The 23,746-nt window shown below is 36.7% G+C and overlaps 1 protein-coding gene across 3 annotated transcripts in view; it reads right to left on the bottom strand.

The window, feature by feature from the left end:
• Nucleotides 1–3,966, bottom strand: part of TASOR2 (transcription activation suppressor family member 2) — an 81,412-nt gene extending 77,446 nt beyond the window's left edge. Inside the window, exon 1 of one of the 3 annotated variants that reach the window (XM_058532362.1) lies at nucleotides 3,372–3,966. In XM_058532362.1, the coding sequence (XP_058388345.1) occupies nucleotides 3,372–3,432 (61 nt within the window). In that variant the 5' untranslated portion in view covers nucleotides 3,433–3,966. The remainder of the gene's footprint in view (nucleotides 1–3,371) is intronic. The other 2 variants (XM_058532364.1, XM_058532363.1) reach the window with 2 other exon arrangements.
• Nucleotides 3,967–23,746: the final 19,780 nt, after the last annotated feature.

Genomic DNA, 23,746 nt, shown 5'->3' with positions numbered 1-23,746 from the left:
CCTTTTCTAAATACACAGCTAAGTGAGGCCAGATTTTCTTCATATACTTCAACCAAAACAATATATTGCAACAGATTGAATGCAGAAGCAGATACGAGGCCCTAGTCATTAAAGATATTTGCAAAAATGTAAAACAATGCCACTCTTGTCACTAATTTCTTTTGTTTTGGAAAATAGTTATTTTTCATTAAAAATATTATTTATGTTAAGATGTAATAGGTTTATTATTATTATTATTGGTAGAGGTACCAATACCAAAGTATATTTATTGGCATATACAAATATACCAATAGATGCCATATCTAACATATTTAAAATTTTTTCAGTTTTAATATCTAATAATATGATATAATCCACGTAAACAAAAGATCTTTGGAATCCTCAATAGTTGTTTCTTTTTTTGTGAGGAAGATTAGCCCTGAGCTAATATCCGATGGCAGTCCTCCTCTTTTTGCTGAGGAAGATTGGCCCTGGGCTAACATCTGTGCCCATCTTCCTCTACTTTATAAGGGATGCCACCACAGCATGGCTTGATAAATGGTGCATGGGTCTGCGCCTGGGATCCGAACCTGCAAACCCAGGGCCACCAAAGTGGAACGCGAGAACTTAACCGCTACACCACTGGGCCGGCACCCGGCTCAATGTTTTTAAAAGTGTAAAGGAGTCCTGAGACCAAAAAGTTTCTGTTACTAGACTCATCGCGGTGATCATTTCGTAATGCACATAGATGTCGAATCACTATGTTGTACACCTGAAACTAACATAATATTGTATGTCAATTATACTTCAACAACAAAAAAAAGTTTCTGAATTGCTAAATTATAAGCACATGCTTCTACACAGATGAATCTCAGAAACATAATGTTTAAAAAAAGTTAATTCACAGGACATACAGTATGATTCTATTTAAATAAAGTTCAAAACAGGTGAAAATAAACAATACACTGGTTAAGGATACAAATATAGGTGATAAAACTGTAAAGAAAGGCAAGGGAATAATTAACACAAAATTCAAGATGACCGTGGTGCTGGGGGTGGGGATACTCTGCTTCTGGGGAGAGGCACACACCAAAGGCTTCTAAGGTATTTGCAATGTTCTATTAAGCTGGGTACACAGATACAAATTTTTTTTTCACAGTACATATAAATGGTATATTTCACAATAAAAATATTAATAGAAGAAACAAAGAGACATACCTATTCTCCTAGAAGGAAAAACTCAAAAGAATGTCTCTTCTCAAATTAATCTATAAATTCAATGCAATCACAAACAATATCCCAACAAGATTTTCTATAGCACTTGAAAAGATGGTTCTAAATTCCATCTGGAAGAAAAATGCAAAAGAAGAGCCCAAAACTTTTTTCAAAAGAAAGTACCAAAATACATTATAAAGCTACAATAATTAAAACAGTGTGGTAATAGCTAACGGGATCAAAGAAGGGAGTTCAGAACCCAGTTAAAAAAAAAAAAACAAAACAAGCAAAGGATATGACCCGGTCAAAAACATTTAACTTTTTTATTACCCAAGGAAGGTAAAAATTAAAATGAAATGTTATTTTCAATTATTAGAAAATTAGTAAAATATTAAAGAAATACTGTTACCATCCAGTGCTGGCTAGCACTCTAACCTTTGAGAGAGTGAATATAAAAGGGTACAATCACTTGAGGGCCATTTAACAGCATTATTATGCAGCATTCTCATAAGGAATCAGTTCTAGAAATACTATCATGAGCACATGAAGCACTGTTTAATAATAGCAAAAAAGATAATCACACAGCATTGTTAGTTACAGGGGAAAACTTGAAAATAACTTAAATGTCCATCAGAAGAGGAATGAAAGACTCATTTGATAAATAGATGCTATATCTATTTAATTATACTAAATAGATATCATACTGCATTTATTTAACAAACACTATGTCTCAGGCAAGTTTTTAGGCACTTGGTGGATTTTTATTTAAGCAAGTATGTTTGGATTACAGGAGATGCTCATGATACAGCTCTTTTTAAAGAGAACTGGTTACATTTGGGCAAATGTCCTGAAAACACAAGATTTCAAATACCATTCTTTGTTTTTCTTAAATCAGTTGTGTACAGACACTTTGTCACTTTTTACTTTTCTCCAGTCTGGGTTAGTTATTTACTAACGTACTGAACATATGATATAGAGCTATCCAATTATTTAAGGCAGTTTTCGACAGAAGAGTATTCTTATACTATTAAGGAATCTCTGCTTTGTTATGAACCTGCTGACTAGACTTACTACCAATCTCAGACCCTATAATATTAAACATCACTCACACAGCCCATTCATCTGCTAATGTTCTTTCAAGGGAACACCGTGGGCCCTTAGATCACTAACGCTACTACAGTAACACCATACACTTGTACAACACTTACATTTAGAATATATTTTCATCAACTTCATCATTCTAACTTCACCTTACAGGGAAAACAAAGAAGGCTAAGACAGGTGTTATGTAAATTTTTGGATTTCAAACAGGTGGTGATTAAATGAAACCTGAGGATTTTCAAAGTTATCTCTCTCAAATTTTGAGGTTAATCTGCCAGGTTCTCCCACACAACGCTGCCTGGTGCCACCTTCAGACAAACTGCTGGCTCCCATGGACCGACCTATTACCACCCTCCTTACGCACTAGTGAGGTTCCCTGCTAAACGACCCTCCCAATGCACAGACCTCTTCCTTTTACACCTACTTAAAAAAGGAAAGGTCACGCACTGCCATGAAGTCCCCCCAGAAAGAAACTTGAGGTGCAGATTCACGAAGAACCCTTAGACAATTATTCACTAGCCAGTCCAAACCAAATGGGCAAGACTTCAACTAAGTATTTCTTACAACGTCTACGAAGATGAAGCTGTCCTCTGACGGGCAACTCAAAGGCAATGCCTAAGCCGTTCTAGACTGTCTGCCTCAAAAAGGGGAAAAACGAATTCGGAAGACCTATACGAGCTTGTAAAATGCTAACTTCCTCGAAAAGAGTCAAGATCGATAAGTTAGCAAAATTGAGAATGGCCACCGGCGTGAAAAGTGGCCATTCTCAAAAAAGCAGCAAAGAAGGTGAAAAGCGGCAAAGCCAACATGATGCTGAAAACCACCGAGCTCTCCCACCCCGGTCACCCCAGAGCAGGGCAAACGGGCCAGGACGCGTTAGTCACTCATCATCCAAGAAAAGCATGCAAAATCAATCGCAATTTTATAATTTCTTAAGATTACAACAGCGAAGCCCCCAACAGCCACGACCCGAGCCCCAGCAGCCACGCCGTGCACCCGGCCTCGCCTCCTGCCCTCCTTCCGCCCAGGTGTCACAAGGCTCCACACACCGAGGTGCCCGCCCCGGGAGGTGTTACCTGTCCTTCGCGCCGCCGCCGCCCCCGGGGACCTGAGATTCCTGTTCGATTTCTTCCCCATGCTTTCAGATGTCCGCTCCCCCAGACATGCGCTTCCTTTCTCTCGGTCCCTCGTGGCCAAATGTGACAGAGCGATTGTCGGACCTCGTTAAGAAGCCGCCGTCTCCGCCTCCTTCCCAGCTACGGGCCCCCGAGTCGCCGTTTTCCGCGACTCCCCTCCTCCCGGGTTTCCAATGGGCGCGCTCCGCCGCCCCTTTCCACAGCTCGTCAGAGGCGCGCTGGACGCTCCACGTCGCAGCCCGTCCTTCCTCTCCGCCCTTGTGCCAGCGCGCGCGGAGGGCGGCCCCGAGGCACCCGCGAAGGACGCGGGCCCGGCGTCCAGGCTCCGAGCCCGCAGGCCCCGCCGCGCTCCTCAGACAAGCGTCGTCCCTTCTTCACAGGGTCAGACAAAAGAAGGGACCCCGAGACGCCCCGCGGCCTGAGGGAACATGTCGCCTCAGTGACGCGGGCTGGAAACCGGAAGTAAAACCCCGCGGCCTCAGGAAGAGAAGAAGGGAAAAAAAAAAGAGAAAGTGAAAACTGAACTGTGGCGGTCCCGTAGGAGGCAGGAGCCAATCGCTGAGGGGAAGACGACGCGCAGGCGCGGGCTGCAGCCGGCGTCCACGCGGCACTCACCTCTCCCCTCTGCGCAGGCGCGATGCCGCAGGGCACCCCGCGATTGGAGGACGGAGTAGGAGCGCGCGATGGCCCAGCGTGGGGTGGAGTGGGGCGGGGCCGGGCCTCCCGCGGTGCTGACGCGTCGCCGGATGCGGAAGGCACGCACCGGAAGACGCGGGAGACACTGGGGTGTCGATTGTGCGCGGGCTGTGGGGTTTTCCTCGCGCTGTGGTCGAGTGTCCGCCTCTGGTGTCTCACTCCGAAGCTGCCGCTTGTTTTGTCTCTCCCAAAAGCGACATTTACTGAATCTCGTCCTTGTAATTTAATAAATGTTAAATCCATGTAGCATTTGTTTGCATGCTAGTTCTCTAATAAAACACCTGTAGAAGTTAATAATCTATGCAGAGAGAGCTAAAGGACCACAGATAGCATTAATTCTACGTGATGGGAATAGAACGATTTATTCATTCAATAGCACCTTTTACTCTTTACTATGGACAGATGCTGAATTAAGCACTAGGATTACAGTCGTGAACAAGCTAGACAGGGATGTGCACAAAATGGAAACTATTCTACAGGTGGATGACTAACAAGCACACCACCACTACCACCACAACAAAAAATAGACTTTCGTTTAACAATACTGTGAAAACAGCTAGAAAAGCTGGAGGATGTGGTTGGAAGCTAAAGGCCAGGGGCAGAAGAGGCAGAGTTATAAGGTCTCACTGAATAAGGGACATCTGAGGTCAAACCTCAACGTAAAAACAGACCAAACCAACCCTTGGAAGATGTGGAGGAAGAGCTTTCCAAGCAGAAGGCAAAGCAAGTGCAAAGGCCGCAGAAGTGAAATTAAGTGTGTTCTTGAAGTGAAGAAGGTTGGCTGTAGAAATATTACAAATATTTAAAAGTACAATCATGCATTGCTTTACAATGGGGATACAGTTTGAGAAATGCGTTGTTAGGCGATTTCATCATGCAAACGTCATAGAGTGTACTTACACAGACCTAGAGGGTATAGCCTGCACAACTAGGCTATATGGTTCTAATCTTATGGAAACCATTGTTGTATATGCAGTCAGTTGTTGACGGAAATGTCATTATGTGGCGCACTAAGTAGTCAACTGTACAGGCATGCCTTGGAGATATTGCAGGTTTGGTTCCAGACCACACAAATAAAGCAAATGTCACAATGAAATGAGTCACACAAACTTTTTGGTTTCCCAATGCGTATAAAAGTCACATTCACGCTATACTGTAGTCTATTAAGTGTGCAATAGCATTATGTCTAAAAACACAATTACATACCTTAATTAAAAAACACATCATTGCTAAAAAATGCTAACCATCATCTGAGCTCTCAGTGAGTCAAAATCTTTTTTGCTGGGGGAGGGTCTTGCCTCACTGTTGATGGAGTCTGACTGATCAGAGTGGTGGTTGCTGAAATTTGGAGTGGCTGTGGCAATTTCTTAAAGTAAGATGAAAATGAAGTCTGCTGCATCAGTTGAGTTGTTCTTTCACGAACGATTCCTCCGTAGCATGCAACGCTGGTTGACAGCATTTTACCTGCAGTAGAACTTCTTTCAAAACTGGAGTCAATCCTCTCAAACCCTGCCACTGCTGTATCAACTAAGTTTATGTCATATTCTAAATCTTTTGTTGTCCTTTCAACAATCTTCACTGCATCTTCACCAAGAGAATATTCTATCTCAAAAAACCACTTTCTTTGCCATTGATAAGAAGCAACTCCTCATCCGTTAAAGTTTTATCACGAGATTGCAGCAATTCAGTCACATCTTCGGGCACCATTTCTAATTCTAGTTCTCTTGTTATTTCCACCACATCTGCAGTTCTTCCTCCACTGAAATCCTGAACCCCTCAAACTCATCCATGAGGGTTGGAATCAACGTCTTCCAAACTCCTGTTAAGTTGATGTTTTCTCTTCCCATGAATGTTCTTAATGGCATCTAGAATGGGTGAATTCTTTCCAGAAGGTTTTCAATTTACTTTGCCCAGATCCATCAAAAGAATTACTATCCAAGGAAGCTATAGCCTTATGAAATGTATTTCTTAAATAATAAGACTTGCAAGCCAAAATTACTCCTTGATCCATGGGCTGCAGAATGAACCTTCTGTTAGCAAGTGTGAAAACAACATTAATCTCATTGTACATCACTTTCAGAGCTCTTGGGTGACCAGGTGTATTGTCAATGAGCACTAATATTTAGAAAGGAATCTTTATTCTGAGTAGTAGGTATCAACAGTGGGCTTAAAATATTCAGTAAACCATGTTGTAAATACATGAACTGTCATCCAGGTGTTGTTGTTCCATTTAGATAGCACAAGCAGAGTAGATTTAGCATAATTCTTAAGGATCCTAGGATTTTTGGAATAATAAATGAGCATTGGATTCAGCTTAAAGTTGCCAGATGCATTAGCCCCTAATGAAAGTCAGCCTGTCCTTTGAAGCTTTGAAGCCAGGTATTGACTTCTCCTCTCTAGCTATGAAAGTCCTAGATGGCATCTTCTTCCAATAGAAGGTTGTTTCATCTACATTGAAAGTATATTGTTTAGTGTAGCCATCTTCATTAATTATCTTAGCTAGATCTTCTGGATAACTTGCTGCAGCTTCTAGATCAGCACTTGCTGCTTCACTTTGTACTTTTATGTTATGGAGATGGTTTCTTTCTTTAAACTTCATGAACCAACCCCTGCTGGCTTCAATCTTTTCTTCCGTAGCTTCCTCCCCTCTCTGAGCCTTCACAGAATTGAAGCGAGTTAGGGCCTTGCTCTGGATTAGGTTTTGGCTTAAGGGAATGTTGTGGCTGGTTTCATCTTCTATCCAGACCACTAAAACTTTCTCCATATCACCAATAAGGCTGTTTCACTTTCTTATCATTGGTGTGTTCACTGCAGTAAGCTCTTTTAATTTCCGTCAAGAACTTTTCCTTTGCATTCACAACTGGGCTAACTGGCACAAGAGGCCTAGTTTTCAGCCTATCTTGATTTTTGACATGCCTTCCTCACTAAGTTTAATCATTTCTAGCTTTTGACTTTTAGTGAGAGACATGTGACTCTTCCTTTCGCGTGAACACTTGGAGGCCATTGTAGGGTTATTAATTGGTCTAATTTCAATATTGTTGTGTCTCAAGGAAAAGGGAGGCCTGAGGAGAGGGAGAGAGACAGAGAATGGCCAGTCACTGGAGCAGTCAGAACACACACAACGTTTATCAACTAAATTTGCTGTATTATGTGGGCACAGTTCATGATGCCCCAAAACAGTTACAATGGTAACATCAAAGATCACTGATCACAGATCACCATAACAAATATTATAATGAACAAGTTTGAAATATTGTGAGAATTACCCAAACATGATACAGAGACGTGAAGTGAGCAAATGCTGTTGGAAAAATGGCACCAATAGACTTGCTTGACACGGGTTGCCATAAACTTTTTTTTTTTTAAAGGTTTTATTTATTTATTTTTTCCCCCCAAAGCCCCAGTAGATAGTTGTACGTCATAGCTGCACATCCTTCTAGTTGCTGTATGTGGGACGCGGCCTCAGCATGGCCGGAGAAGCAGTGCCTCGGTGCACGCCCGGGATGCGAACCCGGGCCGCCAGCAGCGGAGCGCGCGCACTTAACCGCCAAGCCACGGGCCGGCCCTTCCATAAACTTTTAATTTGTAAAAAACGCAATGTCTACGAAGTGCAATAAAGTGAAGCGCAAGGTATGCTTGTACACAAAACCAGATTGTACAACTCCCTGATTTACCACACAGCAAATATTCATGAAACCACCAATCTGGTCAAGAAATAGAACATTGCCAAAACCCTAGAAGCTCCCTGTTGTGCCAACTCCCAATCAATACCCATCCTCTCTCCCTACCATCAAACCTAACCATTAGTCTACCTTCCATGGCACTCTCTTCCTTACCTTTCTTAATAGATTTGCTGCCTAAACATGCATCCTTAAACTTTATCATTTAGTTTTGCTTGTGGTTTGAACTTTATATAAATTGAATGATTTTGTGCCTGGTTTCTTTGGAGTAACATTGTTTATGAGACTTATGATTTGGTGTGCACTTTTTTTTTTCATTTTCATTGCTATATAGGTAGACATGAATGTGGCACATTTTCTTTATCCATTGTACTGTTGATAGACATTCAAATTGTTTCCAGTTCTTGGCTATTATGAATAATGCTGCTTGAGCATTACTATTTATGTCTCTTGGTGCACATATGCATTATTTCTGTTGGGTGTATACCGTACTGGACATGATAATTTGGATTTTTGTTTCAACAAATGTTTATTCTCTTCCTTCTTCCCTGTTGGCCATGTTTACTTCTCTATTTCATTAATATTGTTCTTGGTCATGTGAATTCTTTTGGCTCATAGAATAGTAGTAGACATGGTATAAGCAGGAGTCTTAAATGTGCTCGTGTAGTTTAATATAGTTCTTGAGCTCAGTTGATGCACATGAAGAGACCGTGTCTCATGTAGCCCTTGCCCCTTCAGCCTGGGCCCTCAGAACATATATGGAACAGATATGAATCTAAGTCGCAGCCCAAACCCACCTTAGGTTAATAGAACCTTAGACATCCTGAAGGTTGATGAGTATGAGAATTAATGCTGTTGTCATAAGCCTCTGAGTTTGGGGTGGTTTATTATGCAGCATTATTGTGGCAATAAAGAAGCCATATGTTCAACCTTAATAGATATTGCCAAACTTTTTGCAAATTGGTTTCACAATGTACCAAGTTACATTTCCACAAGCAATGTCTGGGAATTCTAGTTGCTCTACGTCTTTGTCAACACCTTTCAGTTTTAGCTACTCTGGAGGAAGTGCTGTGGTTTGAATTTGCATTGCCTCCAACTTTGTTGTTTTCCAAATATGTTTTTGCTATTCTAAGTCTTTTGAATTTCTGTATAAGTTGTAGTATCAGCTTATCATTTTCTACCTAAAAAAAAAACAACAACAAAAAAACAGCTGCTAAGATTTTGTTTGGCATTGTGTTGAATATATAGATCAATTTAGAGATAATTAACATCTTAATATTCTATCTTCAAATTCATGAACACGATATCTCTTTCTATTTATTTAGGTCTTTTAAAGTTTCTCTGAGCAATATTTATAGTTTTCAGTATACAAGTCTTGTGCACATTTTGCTATATTTATCTTTTTATATTTTTGATGGTGTTTAAAAATTTAATTTACAATGGTGTGTTGCTGATATATAGAAATAGAATTGTTTTTTCCATATTAACCTTATATCCTGCAACTTGCTAAACTCACTTAGGATCTAACAGCTATTTGTGTGTGTATTCTTTAAGATTTTCTAAGATGAACATGGTGACTGCAAATAAAAATACTTTTCTTTGTTTCCAATCTGTATTTTTTTCCTTATTGCATTGTTTCAGGCCTCTAATGCAATGATGAATATAAGAGGTGACAACAAACATCTTTATCTTATCAGTAACCTTAGGGGAAATACATTCAGTTTTTCACCATTAGGTATAAGGTTACCTTTGGTGTTTTGTGTCCTTTTTTTAGGTTGAGGCTTTTCTTTTTTATTCCTAGTTTTTGAGAGCTTTTATCATAAATGACTGTGGAATTTTGTCTGCATCTATTGAGAGGACTATATAGTTTTTATTTTTTAGTCTACTAATGGTGAATTACATTAACTGATTTTCAAATATTAAGCCAAGCTTGAGTTCCTGGAATAAGCCTAATTTGATTAGGATACCTTATCCTTTTTATATATTACTGGACATAAATTTCTGATATTTTATTAAGGATTTTGTCATTTATGTTCATGAAGAATATTGGTCTAAAGTTTACTTTTCTTGTAATATCTTAGTTTTGGTATCATGGTAATTCTAACCTAACAGAATGAGTTGGTAAGTAATCCCTTCTCTTTTCATTTCCAAAGTACTTTGACTAAAATTGGTAGTATTTCTTTCAAAAATGTTTAGTAGAATTAACCAGTGAAGTCATCAGGGCCTGTATTTTATTTATAGGAATGTTTTTAACTACAAATTTTGTTTCTTTAATAGATACAGAGTTATTAACAATACCTATTTCAGAGGAAGAGAGCTCTACCAATACCACAGTTATACTAGGGTGATTGTGGGAATACCTAAAGATGTGCCTCCCTGAGAAGCAACAACAGAAGCTTAACACTGTGTGTATGAGGAAACAGATATCACTAAAATAATCTAGTCACTAAACAAATAAACAAGCAAATAACAATAACTAGCCCCAAAGTGGGCAGGCAGACAGTACACAGAATTGGGGCAATTTATCTAAAATGGCCAGCTTCCAACCAAAAATTATGAGGCATGCAAAGAAACAGGAAAGTATGACCCATATACTGAGAAAAAAGCAAATAAGAGAAACTCCTGTGAAAGCAACTAATGTTGGATTTAACAGAGAAAGACTTCAAAGTTGTCATTATAAATATGTTCAACAGACTAAAGGAAAGTGTGATAAAAGCAGTAAAAAAAGATATGATAACAATGTCACATCAAATAGAGAATATCAATAAAGAGCCAAATGAAAGTGTAGAGTTGAAAAGTACAATAATTGCAATAGAAAACACTGGAGGGGCTCAACAATAGATTTGAACCGGAAGAAGGAAGAATTAGCAAACTTGAAGATATACCAATAGAGATTATGCAAGCTGAAGGAACAGAGAGAAAAAGATTGAAGAAAAATGAAGAGAACCTTGGTGAAATGTGGGACAACATTAAGAACACCAGTACATGTGTAACAGGAATACCAGGAGAAGAGAGAAAAGGGAGAAGAAAAAATATTTGAAGAAATAATGGCTGAAAACTCCCCAAATTTATTTTATTTTATTTATTATTTTTCCCCCCAAAGCCCCAGTAGATAGTTGTATGTCATAGCTGCACACCCTTCCAGCCGCTGTATATGGGACGTGGCCTCAGCATGGCCGGAGAAGTGGTGCGTCGGTGCGCGCCCAGGATCTGAACCCGGGCTGCCAGCAGCAGAGCGTGCGTGCCCAACCACCAAGCCACGGGGCCGGCCCCCCAAATTTAATGAAAAACAATAATATACACATCCAGGAAGCTCAATGAACTCCAAGTGGGATAAATTCAAAGACATTCTCAAATAGACACTTCATAGTAAAAATGCTGAAAGTCAATGACAAGGACAAAATCTTGAAAGCAGCAACAGAAAAATAACTTGTCAGGTACAAGAGAAACCCAATAAGATTAACAGCTGACTTCTCAGCGGAAACAATGTAATCTAGAAGGCAGTGAGATGACATATTCAAAGTGCTCAAAGGAAAAAAAACAAAGATCCTATATCCAGCAAACATATCTTTCAAAAATTAAGGTGAATAAAAGACTGTCCCAGATAAAAACTGAAAGAATTTGTCACCAGCAGATCTGCCTCACAAGAAATACTAAAGCAGTCCTTCAGGTTGAAACCAAGTGACTCCAGATGGTAATCTGAATCTACATGAAACAATGAAGAACACGGGTAAAGTTAATTATGTAATGATAAAAAAGAGTATAAATGCACATTTTTCTCCTTTCTTCTCATAACTGATTTAAAAAGCCATGAAATAATATGTATATAATGTAATATTGGACTTATATAGAAATTTAATATATGTATAATATATTCTCTAATAAAACCACAAAGGAGGTAGGTGGCAACAAAGCTGCATTTGGCTAAGGAAAAGACAACAATGGTAAAGTAATAATTATAATAATTGTTGGGTTTGTAATATTAATAGATGTAATATGTATAACAATAATACCACAAAAGGAAATAAAAAGGATTAGAGCTATATAGGTGTAGCATTTTTATATATCACTGGAATTAAGCTAGTATAAATCTGAAGTTGATTCTGATAATTTAAGATGTATATGGCAAACTTTATAGTAACCCCTAAAAAAAAAACAAATAAAATTAAAGAAATGAAAATGCTGTAATAGAAAATACTCACTTAATGCAAATAAGCAGTAAAGGAGGAATAGAAGAACAAATAAGACATGAGACATATAGAAAAAAAATAAAATGGCAGACATAAATCTAATTATATCAATAATAACATTAAATGTGAATGGATTAAACAATCCAATCAAAAGGCAGAGATCAGCAGAATGGATTAAAAAAATGATCCAACTATACCCTGTCTGCAGGAGACACACTTTAGATTTAAAGATATAAATACATTGAAAGTAAAAGGATGGAAAAAGATATGTCACACAGATAGCATTCATAAGAAAGCTGAAATGACTATACAAATATAAGAAAAAATAAACTTCAAAACAAAAAAAGATGTTACTAGAGATAAAGAGGGAAATTTTATAATAATAAAAGGGTCAATCCATAGGGAAGATACAACAATTATAAATAGACATGCACCTAATAACAGAACTCTAAAACACATGAAGAAAAAAATGCAGAAGTAAATGAAGAAATACACAATTAAACAATACTAGTTGGAGACTTTGATATTCCACTTTCAATAATGAATAGGATAACTAAATAGAAGATCAACAAGTAAATAGAAGACTTAAACAACACTATAAACCAACTAGTCATAACAGACCTCTATAGAACTCTCCACTCAACAACAGAATATATATTCTTCTCCAGTGCACATGTTAACATTCTACAGAATAGACTATATACTGGGTCATAAAATAAACCTCAATAAATTTATTGTGTTTCTCTGAGCACAATGGAAAAAAATTAGCAATCAATAGAAAAAATTAGGAAACTTATAAATATGTGGAAATTAACACACTCCTAAGAAACCAATAGGTCCAAGAATAAATCAAAAGGGAATTAAAAGACAAACTTTGAGTTGAGTGAAAATTAAGACACTACACCCCTGAACCTATGGGATGCAGCTAAAGAAATGCTTAGAGAAAAATTTATATCTGTAAATGCCTATATTAAGAAATAACAAAGATTTCTAACCAATAATCTAACCTCCCACCTTAAGAAACTGCTGAAAGAAGAGCAAACTAAACCTAAAACAAGCCATAAGATAGAAATAATAAAGTTTAGCACAGAAATTAAGAAAATAGAGAATAGGATAACACCAGAGAAAAAAATCAATGAAATCAAAAGTTGGTTCTTTGAAAATATTGACAAACCTTTAGTGAGATTGACCAAGAAAAAAAGAGAAGACTCAAATTACTAGAATCAGAAGTGAAAGAGGGAGCATTATTATGAACCTTACAGAAATAAAAAAGGTTATAAGGGAGTATTATAAACAGCTGTATGCCAACAAATTAGATGACTTAGATGAAATAGACGAATACCTAGAAATACTGAAAAGCTACTGAAAACTGACTCAAAGAAGTAAACAATCTGAATGGAACTCTAATAAGTAAAGAGATTGAATTAGTAATTAAAAACACACAAAACTACCTACACAGAAAATCCCAGACACAGAGGCCTTCACCGTTGAATTCTACCAAACATTTAAAGAAGAATTATTACCAATTCTTCCCAAACTTTTCCTGAAAATAGAAGGGAGTGGGGGCATTTCCCAACTCATTTTGTGTGGCCAGTATTATCCTGATACCAAAAAAAACGGACAAAACTACCACAAGAGAGGAAAACTACAGACCAACATCTCTTATGAATATGAATGCACAAATTCTCAACAAAATCCTAGCAAACCGCATCCAGCAACACATAAAAAGCATTATACACTATGAACAAGTGGGATTTATCCCAGAATACAAGGTTGATTTAATATCAAAAAATCAGTTAATATAATTGCGATATTGTGATTTATAAGAAATATATATATTTGCCCATTCAGATGACTGAAATACATTTCTCAAATATATTTGGTCTTTGTTCCTATTTCTGGCTCACAGTTCCCCAAACCCTTAGAATTTCCCAGGTGTTGAGAGTGATAAAGTTGTCTCTTGTTTATGTTAATGAAGGTGACTTTTGGACCCTACTGAAGAGTGGGGGCTGGTTGTCAGGAGAACCGGCCATGTGATCAAAGGATTGGAACTGTCAGTCCCATTCCCTGATTTGCAGGGAGGACAGGGGGTCTTGAGGTTGAATCAATTGCCAATGGCTAATGTCTTAGTCAATCATGACTACATAATGAAGCCTCCATAAAAACATAGAAGGACAGCTCTCCTTTTCGGACAGCTTCCACATTGCAGAACCAGAATGCTTCCACTTGCCACTGTGCCAGCCCCCAAGCTCCACGAGGACAGAAGCTCCTTTGTTTGGAACATCGACCTATGTATCTCTTCATCTGACCGTTGATTCCTTTATATCATTTAATATCCTTTGTAATATATCAGTAACTAGTGAGTAAATGGGTGTTCTTGAGTTCTGTGAGCCGTTCTGCCAAATTAATCAAACCCAAGGAGGGAGTTGTTGGAACCTCTGACTTATAGCCAGTTGGTCAGAAGTACAGGCCACAACCTGGGACTTGTGATTGGCATCTGAAGTGGGGAGTGGTCTTGTGGAACTGAGCACTTTACCTATGGAATCTGATTCTATCTCCAGGTAGATAGCGTCAGAATTGAGTTGAATTCACCCTGCTGGTGTCCGAGAATTGCTTGTTGGTGTGGGGAAGCCTCCACACACACATGTTGGAATTGGGTCCAAGCGCTCACTGTAGTAATAAATCATATCAATAGACCAAAAAACAAAAGTCGTATGATCCTCTCAATAGACATAGAGAAAGCATTTGACAAAATCCAACACCCTTTCCTGGTAAAAGACACTCAGCAAACTAGGAATAGAAGGGATCTTCCTCAACTTGATAAACGGTGTCTACAAAAGATCCATTCTAACATCATACTCAGAGGTTTTTTTTTAAAATGGACAGAACAGATTTTATTCAGTCCAGTAAGAAATTTAAGAAATGAGTTTGATAGTTTTGCTCAGTGAAATGTGCTAACATTGGTTCTAGTAGAATCTTTTTATTTCATAAAGTATTTCAATGCGAATTATACCAGGGACAAAGTCAAAACTTCCATCAGCGCAGGCTGATTAATCATTTGCATAATTTAGCCACATTTGACATTGTAAAGAGCAAAAGAAAGTTAAAGAACTAATCTGAAAGTGATGTGTTTAATTTCAAAAGTTCCTGATTCCACATGTAAAGACCTTGATAATACTGTTTTTTTCTTTTTAGAAAAGACAATAAGATTATTGGATGTGTTTACCCTGAGATCAGGAACAAGACAAGGCTGTCTGCTCCCATTACTTCAATTTAACATGGTACTCGAGGTTCTAGGTAAGGCAATTATGAAAGAAAAAGAAATAAAAGACACCTAGATTAGAAAGGAAGAAGTAATACTATCTGTATTTTCAGATAATATGATCTTATACATAAAAACAATCCTAAGGAATCCAGTAAAAAACTACTAGATGTATAGGGCCTGCCCAGTGGTGTAGTGAAATCTGTATGCTCCGCTTCACGGCCCGGGGTTCACAGGTTCAGATCCCGAGTGTGGACCTATGCAGCACTTATCAAGTCATGCTGTGGCAGGCGTCCCACACAAAAAATAGAGGGATATGGGCACAGCTGTTAGCTCAGGGCCAATCTTCCTCAGCAAAAAGAGGAGGATTGGCAACAGATGTTAGCTCAGGGCTAATCTTCCTCAGTAAAAGAAAAACAAAACAAAACAAAAACAAACTACTAGATGTAATAAATGAATTCAACAAGATTGCAAGATACAAGATATGTATACAAAAATGAATTGTATTTCTTTATGCTTGTATGAGCAATCCGAAAATAAAACTGAGAAAACAATTCCGTTTACGATAGCATCCAAATAGAATATTTAGGAGTAAATGTAACAAAACAAGTGCAAAACTTGTACTCTGGAAACCACAAAATATTGTTGAAAGAAATCTAAATAAATGGGAAAACATCCCATCTTCATGGATCAGAAGACTTAGCACTGTTAAGATGACAATACTCCCCAAACTGATCCACAGATTACACACAATCTCTGTCATATTCCCAGATAACTTCTTTGTAGAAATTGACAAGTTGATTCTAAAATTCATATGGAATTTCAAGGGACCCAGAATAGCCAATAAACAATCTCAAAAAAGAAGAACAAAGTAGGGGGACTCAGGCTTCTTGATTTCAAAACTTACTACAAAGCAATGATAATCAAGACACCGCAGTACTGGCACAAGGGTAGATATACAGATAATGGAATAGAGTTGGTAGTGCAGAAATAAGCCCGTATATATATGGTCAACTGATTGTCAACAAATGGTGCTGGGACAACTGGATAGCCACATGCAAAGGAATGAAGTTGTACCCTTACCTCATACCATATACAAAAATTAACTCAAAGTGCATCAAAACCCAACATAAAAACAAAACTACAAACTCTTAGAAGAAAACATAGGAGTAAAGCTTCACGACCTTGGATTTGGGAAAGGATTCTTAGATATGAGACCAAAAGCATGAGCAACAAAAGAAAAATTGATAAATTGCACTTCCTCAACATTAAAAACTTTTGTGCTTCAAAGGACACCATCAAGTACAAATCAAAATCATCCAAATCAAAAAGACAATGAGATACCACTTTATATCTACTAGGACAACTAGAATTAAAAAAGTCAGACAATAACAAGCTTTGGTGAAGACATGGAGAAATCTAAACCTTCTTGTACTGTTAGTTGGGATGTAAAATGGTGCAGCCATTTTGGAAATTAGTCTTACAGTATCTCAAATGATTAAACATAGAACTACTATATGACCCAGAAATTCCACTCCTAGTCATATACCCAAAGGAAAGGAAAATACATATTCACACAAAAACTTGTACACAAATGTTTACGGTAGCATTATTCATAATAGCCAAAAAGTAGAAACAACCCAAATGTCCATCAACTGATGAATGTATAAACAAAATGTGGTACATTGAAACAATGGAATACTGTTCAGTCATAAAAAGGAATAAAGTTGGATACATGCTACAACATGGATAAACCTTAAAAACATTATGCTAAGTGGAGGAATTCAGTCACAAAAGACTGCATATTATATGATTCCGTTTATATGAAACTCCAGAGTAGCAAAATCTATAGAGACAGAAAGTAGATTCATGGCTGCTAAGGAGTGGGAGGCAGGATGGGAAATAGGGACCTAATAGCTAAAGGGTAGAGGTTTGTTTTTTGGAGGTGATGAAAATTTTCTAAAATGACTGTGGTGATGGTTGCACATATCTGTGAATATACTAAAAACCATTGATATGTACACTTTAAGTGGGTGAATTTATGGTATTTGAATTATTTCCCAATAAACCAAATAATAATATCTATTTCTTCTTGAACAAACTTTGGATATTTGTGTCATTAAAGGAATTTGTCCACATCATCTATGTTGTCAAATTTTTTGGTATAAAGTTGTGTACAATATTTCCTTATTATCTTTTTAATATCTGTATAATCTGTAGCAATACCCCTCTCTCATTCCTGATATTGGTAATTTGTGTCTTCTCTCTTTTTCTCCTCCTAATCCATCTGGCAAGATGTTTATCAATTTTATTGATCTTCCCAAAGAATCAGCTGTTGGTTTCATTGATTTTCTGTATTGTTTTTATTTTCTCTCTCATTTATTTTTGTACTTCTCTTTATTATTTTCTTCCTTCTATTTGTTGTTTCTGATTTACCCTTCTTTTTGAAGTTTGTTAAGGTAGAAATTTATAACATCGATTTGAGAACTTTCTTCTTTTCTAATAAAAGCCTTTAACCCTATAAACTTCCCCGAAACGCTGCTTTAGCTGCATTTCACTTATTTTTAATATGTTGTGTTTTATTTTCATTCAGTTCAAAGGGTGTTATAATAGACTTTTTGGTTTCTTCTTTGATCCAAGGACTATTAAAATTATGTTATTTAATTTTCAAATATTTGGGGATTTTCCAGATCTGCTCTTGATTTTTTTATTTAATTCAGATTTGGTTAGGGAATGCACTTTTTATGACTTCAATCTTAGTAAATTTAATAAGTTGTTTTATGGCTTGAAATATGGTCTATCATAATAAATGTTTTGTGTGTACTTGAAAAGAATGTGTACTTTTCTGCTATTCAGCTGAGTATTCTATAAATGTTAATTAGGTCAAGTTGGTTGATATGGTTGTTCAACTATTCTATATCATTACTGGTTTTCTGTCTATTTTGGTAATCTATCAATTACTAAGAGGACTGCTGAAAGCTCCAACTATGATTGTAGGTTTGACTATTTGTCCTTTCTGTTGTATTAATTTTTCTTAATGTACTTTGAAGCTTTGTTATTAGGTACATACAAAATTAAGATCCCTATATCATTCTGAAATATCACTGTATTTCTGGTAACATTTCTTGTTCTGAGGTCTACTTTATCTGTTATAATATAGCCACTCCAGCTTCTTTTGATTAACATGTACATGGTATATATATCTTTTCATCTTTTTACTTTTAGTCTATCCATACAATTATATTGAAAGTGGATTTCTTTTAGAGAGCATATAGTTAAGTCCTTTTTTTAAAATTAATCTGTCAATTTCAAATTCTAATTGGAATATTTGTACCATTTATATTTAATGTAATTATTCGTATGGTTGGGTTTAAATTTTCTATATTGCTAATTGCTTTCTCTTCATCCTATCTATTTTTGATTCCTTTTTTTTTCTGCCCTCCTTTGATTGAGTATTTTAAAGAAACTATTTTATCTCCACTACTAGCTCACTAGCTATGCCTCTCTGTTTTATTTATTTAGTGGATACTTTACCATTTACAATAAATATCTTTAACTTGTCACAGTCAAATTTCAAATTATATTATACCACTTCACATATAATGTAAGAACCTTAAGTATACTTTCATTTCCTTCTGTTTGGATTTTGTGCTATTATTGTTTTACATTTTTCTTCCCATCTCTTCTGAACCCCACAATACATTGCTAGTATTTTAGCTCTAAAAAGTCAAATATCTTTTAAAGAAATTAAAAAGAAAAAATATTTTTACCCACATATTTACCATTTTCTGTGTTCTTTATTCTTTTGCAGAGATCCAAATTTCAGTCTGAAATCATGTCCTTTCTGCTTAAAGAACTTCCTTTAGCATTTCTTGAAGCATAGGTCTATTGCAATGATTTTGTTTTATTTAAAAAGCTTTTATTTTGCCTTCTTTTTTTTTTTATTTTTTAGAGAGGATTGTTTTTTTGCAGGGGAAGACTTGCCCTAAGCTACCATCTGTTGCCAATCTTCATCTTTTTTTCCTCTTCCTCCCCTCCCCCCACTCCCCAAAAGCCCCAGTACATAGTTGTGTACAGTTGTAAGTTCTTCTGTTCTTCAATGTGAGCTGCTGCCACAGCAGGGCTACTAACAGATGAGTGGTGTGGTTCTGCACCCAGGAACCAAAGCCAGGCTGCTGAAGTGGAGCATTTGGAACTTTAACCACTAAGCCATCAGGGCTGGCTCTTGCTTTCACTTTTGAAAGATATTTTCACTGGAGATGGAATTCTACTTTTTTTCTTTAATTACTTTAAAGGTATCACTCTTTCGTCTTTAGGCTTGTATAATTTCTGACAAGTCTGTTGTTATTCTAATCTTTGTTTACTTGTACACAATATGTATTTTCTCTTTGGCTCCTTTTAAATTTTTTTTTTTTTTTTACTGATTTTTTCAGAAATTTTATGATAATTTACTTCTGTCTGGTTTTCTTTGTTTACCTGTTTGGATTTGTTGAGCTTCTTATGCATATGGATTTTTTGCTTCCATGAAATATGGACAATTTTCAGCCACTTTTCTTAAAAACTTTTTCTGTCCATCCCCTCCCATTCTGAGGTCTCAATTGCAAGTATTTTAGAGCAACTGATATTGTTCCACAGTCACTGATGTTCTGTTTCCGTTTTTCAGTCTCTTTTCTCTCTGTGCTTTATCTTGAATAGTTTATATTGCTGTGTCATCAAGTTTACTCATCTTTTCTGCTGCAGTATCTAATCTGCTGTTAATCTATCCAGTGTATTTTTCATTGCTAGTTATAGGAATGCAATTGATTTTTGTATATTGATCTTATATCCTGCAACCTTGCTGAACTCTTGCTAGTTCTAGTAGGCTTTTTTAGTGGATTCCTTAGAATTTTCTATATACAAGATCATGCCATCTGCTAACATAGTAAGTTTTATTTCTTCATTTCTAATCTAGATGCCTTTTATTTCTTTTTCTTGCCTACTTGCCCTCGCTAGAACCTCCAGTGTGATGCTGGAAGAGAATCAGCCAGAGCAGACATCTATGTTGTGTTCATGATCTTAGGGGGAAAGCTTTCAGTCTTTCACCATAAAGTATGATGTTAGCTGTAGATTTTTCATAGATACCCTTCATCAGGTTGGGAAAATTCCCTTGTATTCCTAGTTTGTTGGGCATTCTTATCATGAAAGAATATTGGATTTTAGCATATGCTTTTTCTGCATCTATTTAAATGATTGTCCTTTATTTTATTAATATAATGCACCAGAGCAATAGATTTCTGGATGTTAAAACAACCTTACATTCCATGATAAGTCACACTTGGTGTTGGCATTTAATCCTTTTTTACATGTTGCTGGATTTGGTTTGCTAGTATTTTGTTATATCTATATTCATAAGGGATATTGGTCTGTATCTTTTTTTACATTTACTTGTGATGTCTTTTTCTGGTGTTGGTATAAGAGTAATACTGGCCTCATAGAATGAATTGAGGAATGTTCTTCCTTTATTTTCTGGAAGAGTTTGTGAAGATCTAGTATCGCTTCTTTAAATGTTTGGTAGAATTTATCAGTGAAGTCGTCTGGGCCTGGGTTTTTCTTCATCAGAAGATTTTCAAGTGTAGATTCATTCTCTTTTCTAGTTTAAGATCTATTCAGATTTTCTATTTTTCTTGAGTCAGTTCTGGTAATTTTTACCTTTCTAGGAATTTGTCCATTTCACCTGTATTCTCTACTTTGTTGGCATACAGTTGCTCATACACAGCAATAAACACTTAGAAAATGTAATAGAAATAAAAAGATGTCATTCACAATTGTCATTATGAGGCAGGGTCTACCTCCCAATCTAGAAGTTGAAAAAGCCAGAAACTGACCTTCCCAGTTTCTCCTGCAGCTGGGGCAGAGACATATGACCCAGAGGCCATTGGTTAAGCCTGCATACCCAGACTTTGAATCAGAAGTAGGGACCATACACAATCTATTTTGACCAGGGTGATGGTAGTGGCAGCAGCCCACCCAGTTTTCAGAAGCAGCAATGTCTATCCCAGGCCAGTTCTGGTGTGTAATTTACAGCTGCTCTTCTTGGCTATGCAGCACCTGAAGCTGGTTCTCTGGCCCTCACAGAAATGGTACTCAGTATCTTTTAATGAATTCCTTTTCTACATGCATTAACCAGGGCTTTATGACTTACACTGAATCTGATCTGATAAAACAGATGACTTTAACTTTATACGTAATGTTTTATTACTATTATTATTTACTTGGAAACACATTTTAAGGAGTAGGTATGTGGATTTTTAAACATTATTTCCAATAGTTTCTTGTTTATTTCTTATTTTCATTAAAAAAATATCTTTTAGGGGCCGGCCCGGTGATGCAGGCAGTTGGGTGCCCGCGCTCCACTGCAGCAGCCCGGGGTTTGCCAGTTTGGATCCCCGGCGTGCACCGATGCACTGCTTGGCAAGCCATGCTGTGGCGGCGTCCCATATAAAGTGGAGGAAGATGGGCGTGGATGTTAGCCCAGGGCCAGTATTCCTCAGCAAAAAAGGGGAGGATTAGCAGATGTTAACTCAGAGCAGATCTTCCTCACAAAAAAAAAAAAATCTTTAAAAAAATGAGATACCGCCAAATTGCCCCCAAAGTCTATGTCACCAGTAGAATGTGAGAGTAGTAATTTTTCCAAAGGTAGCCTACACCGGATATTATTAACTATAAAACTTTTTGCAAATCTGATGGGTGAAAGATGGTATGTCATTGTTTTGTCTTTTCCTTCCATTCATTATTAGTGGAATTGAGTAGGTTTCGTCTATTTATTGGGCATTTATATTTCTTTTGTGACTTTCTTGTTCATTGTTTTTCTCCCTTTTCTTTTTTAGGTTGTTTGTATGTTTTTGTTTTTTCTTAATGATTTGTGGGAATTCTACATATATTCTGGCTAGTAGTCCATTATCTAACTTTATATGTTGCATATACTTTCTTGTTCAGTAGCTTGCTTTTTAATTTTTCATTCATTTTAGTTGTTGTAGCGTTTTAAATCTTAGATGGAGTTCAATGCATTATTCTTTTTTATGGCTTTCACTTCTTGAGTCTTTTTCTAAGACTTCCTCCATGTCGTCAAGTTCTTGAATATCATCTCCTATATCTTCTAATACTTCTGTAGCTTTTTTTTCAAACTTTTAAGTTTATTCATTTGGAATTTGTTTTCGTGTACCGTTTCAGTAATGAGCTAACTCTATTTTCCTCTCGAATGAATAGTCATGTTCTCCAAACCACTTGTTGAATAGTTCATTCTTTCTCTCTGCTGATTTGGAATACTACTTTTTATTACATATTAAATGACATGTGCACATGTGTGTGGTGATGGATTGTAATTAGTATTTGGGTGGTGAACATGATGTAATCTATGCAGAAATAGAAGTATAGTGATGTACACCTGAAATTTATTACAATGTTATAAACCAATGTGACCACAATAAAAATAAATAAGTAAATGATGTGTGTGCATGCTGTACTTCATACCACCAATTGATTTTCATATTTCTGCATGAGCATCATGCTGCATGGATCGCTATAGTTTTATGCTGTAATATTTGTCAGGCTGAATAGTCTTTCTTCCTTTTCAAAACTGCTTTACTATTCCTCCTTTACCTTTCCAAATGAATTTTAGAATTAATTTGTCAAAGTTCACCAAAAATTCTTTTGATTTTTGTACTTATAGATTAATGTGGAGAGAACTGACATCTTTAATATGTTGAATCTTTATACTTGAACATGTTACAGAGAGTCTTCTTTTAGTTCTTTTTTTATGTCCTTCAATAACATTTAAAATTTTTATCCCTAAAGATATTAAATATTTCCTATTAGGTTTAGCCTCAGTTACCTTCTCATGTAGATAATATCCAATCACTCTCTCCTGCCAAGCTCTGCAGCTTACACATAGCATGAGCTCAAAATACACATCTTTTATTGACTTGCTCTTTATCAGAGCTAATATTCTATATAATAATTTCTCTATAGCCCCTTAAAAGTAAAATAAAACTAAAAGCATAGTCTTTACATTTCCTCCATCCTAACCTCTTTTCTTCAACTATAAGCACTCTTCCCCAAAATATAGCTATCACTTTGTGACAGATCTGATAGAAAACACGTATGGAGACTCCAGAGATACAGCTGGGGTCCATATTCTGAATTTCAATCAAGTCTCCTTCAATTTCCATGACCATATAATGCTAAGAGCAGAAAGTTATTCTTGGATACCAAGTTATTCTTGGATACCAAGAAGGATAGTTGATGGTTTTACCTTTACCACATTCCAATTAATGAAGGAATAGACTTTCAGCAGCATAATTCAAGTACTAGGCATGGAACCTTGTTTGCAAGCATTTTATGATGTCCATTATAGTTAGCAAGATGTTGGAGGTAAAATTAGTGGAGTGGACTAGAGTAGTCTACCTCGGAAAATGAAGAACAAAAAACATCACCATAAGTAATTCAATA

Source organism: Diceros bicornis, chromosome 36, assembly GCF_020826845.1.
Source record: "Diceros bicornis minor isolate mBicDic1 chromosome 36, mDicBic1.mat.cur, whole genome shotgun sequence".
Taxonomy (NCBI): Eukaryota; Metazoa; Chordata; class Mammalia; order Perissodactyla; family Rhinocerotidae; genus Diceros; species Diceros bicornis.
Note: the sequence above shows the minus strand (reverse complement) of the source record. Positions and strands in the feature narration are given on the sequence as shown.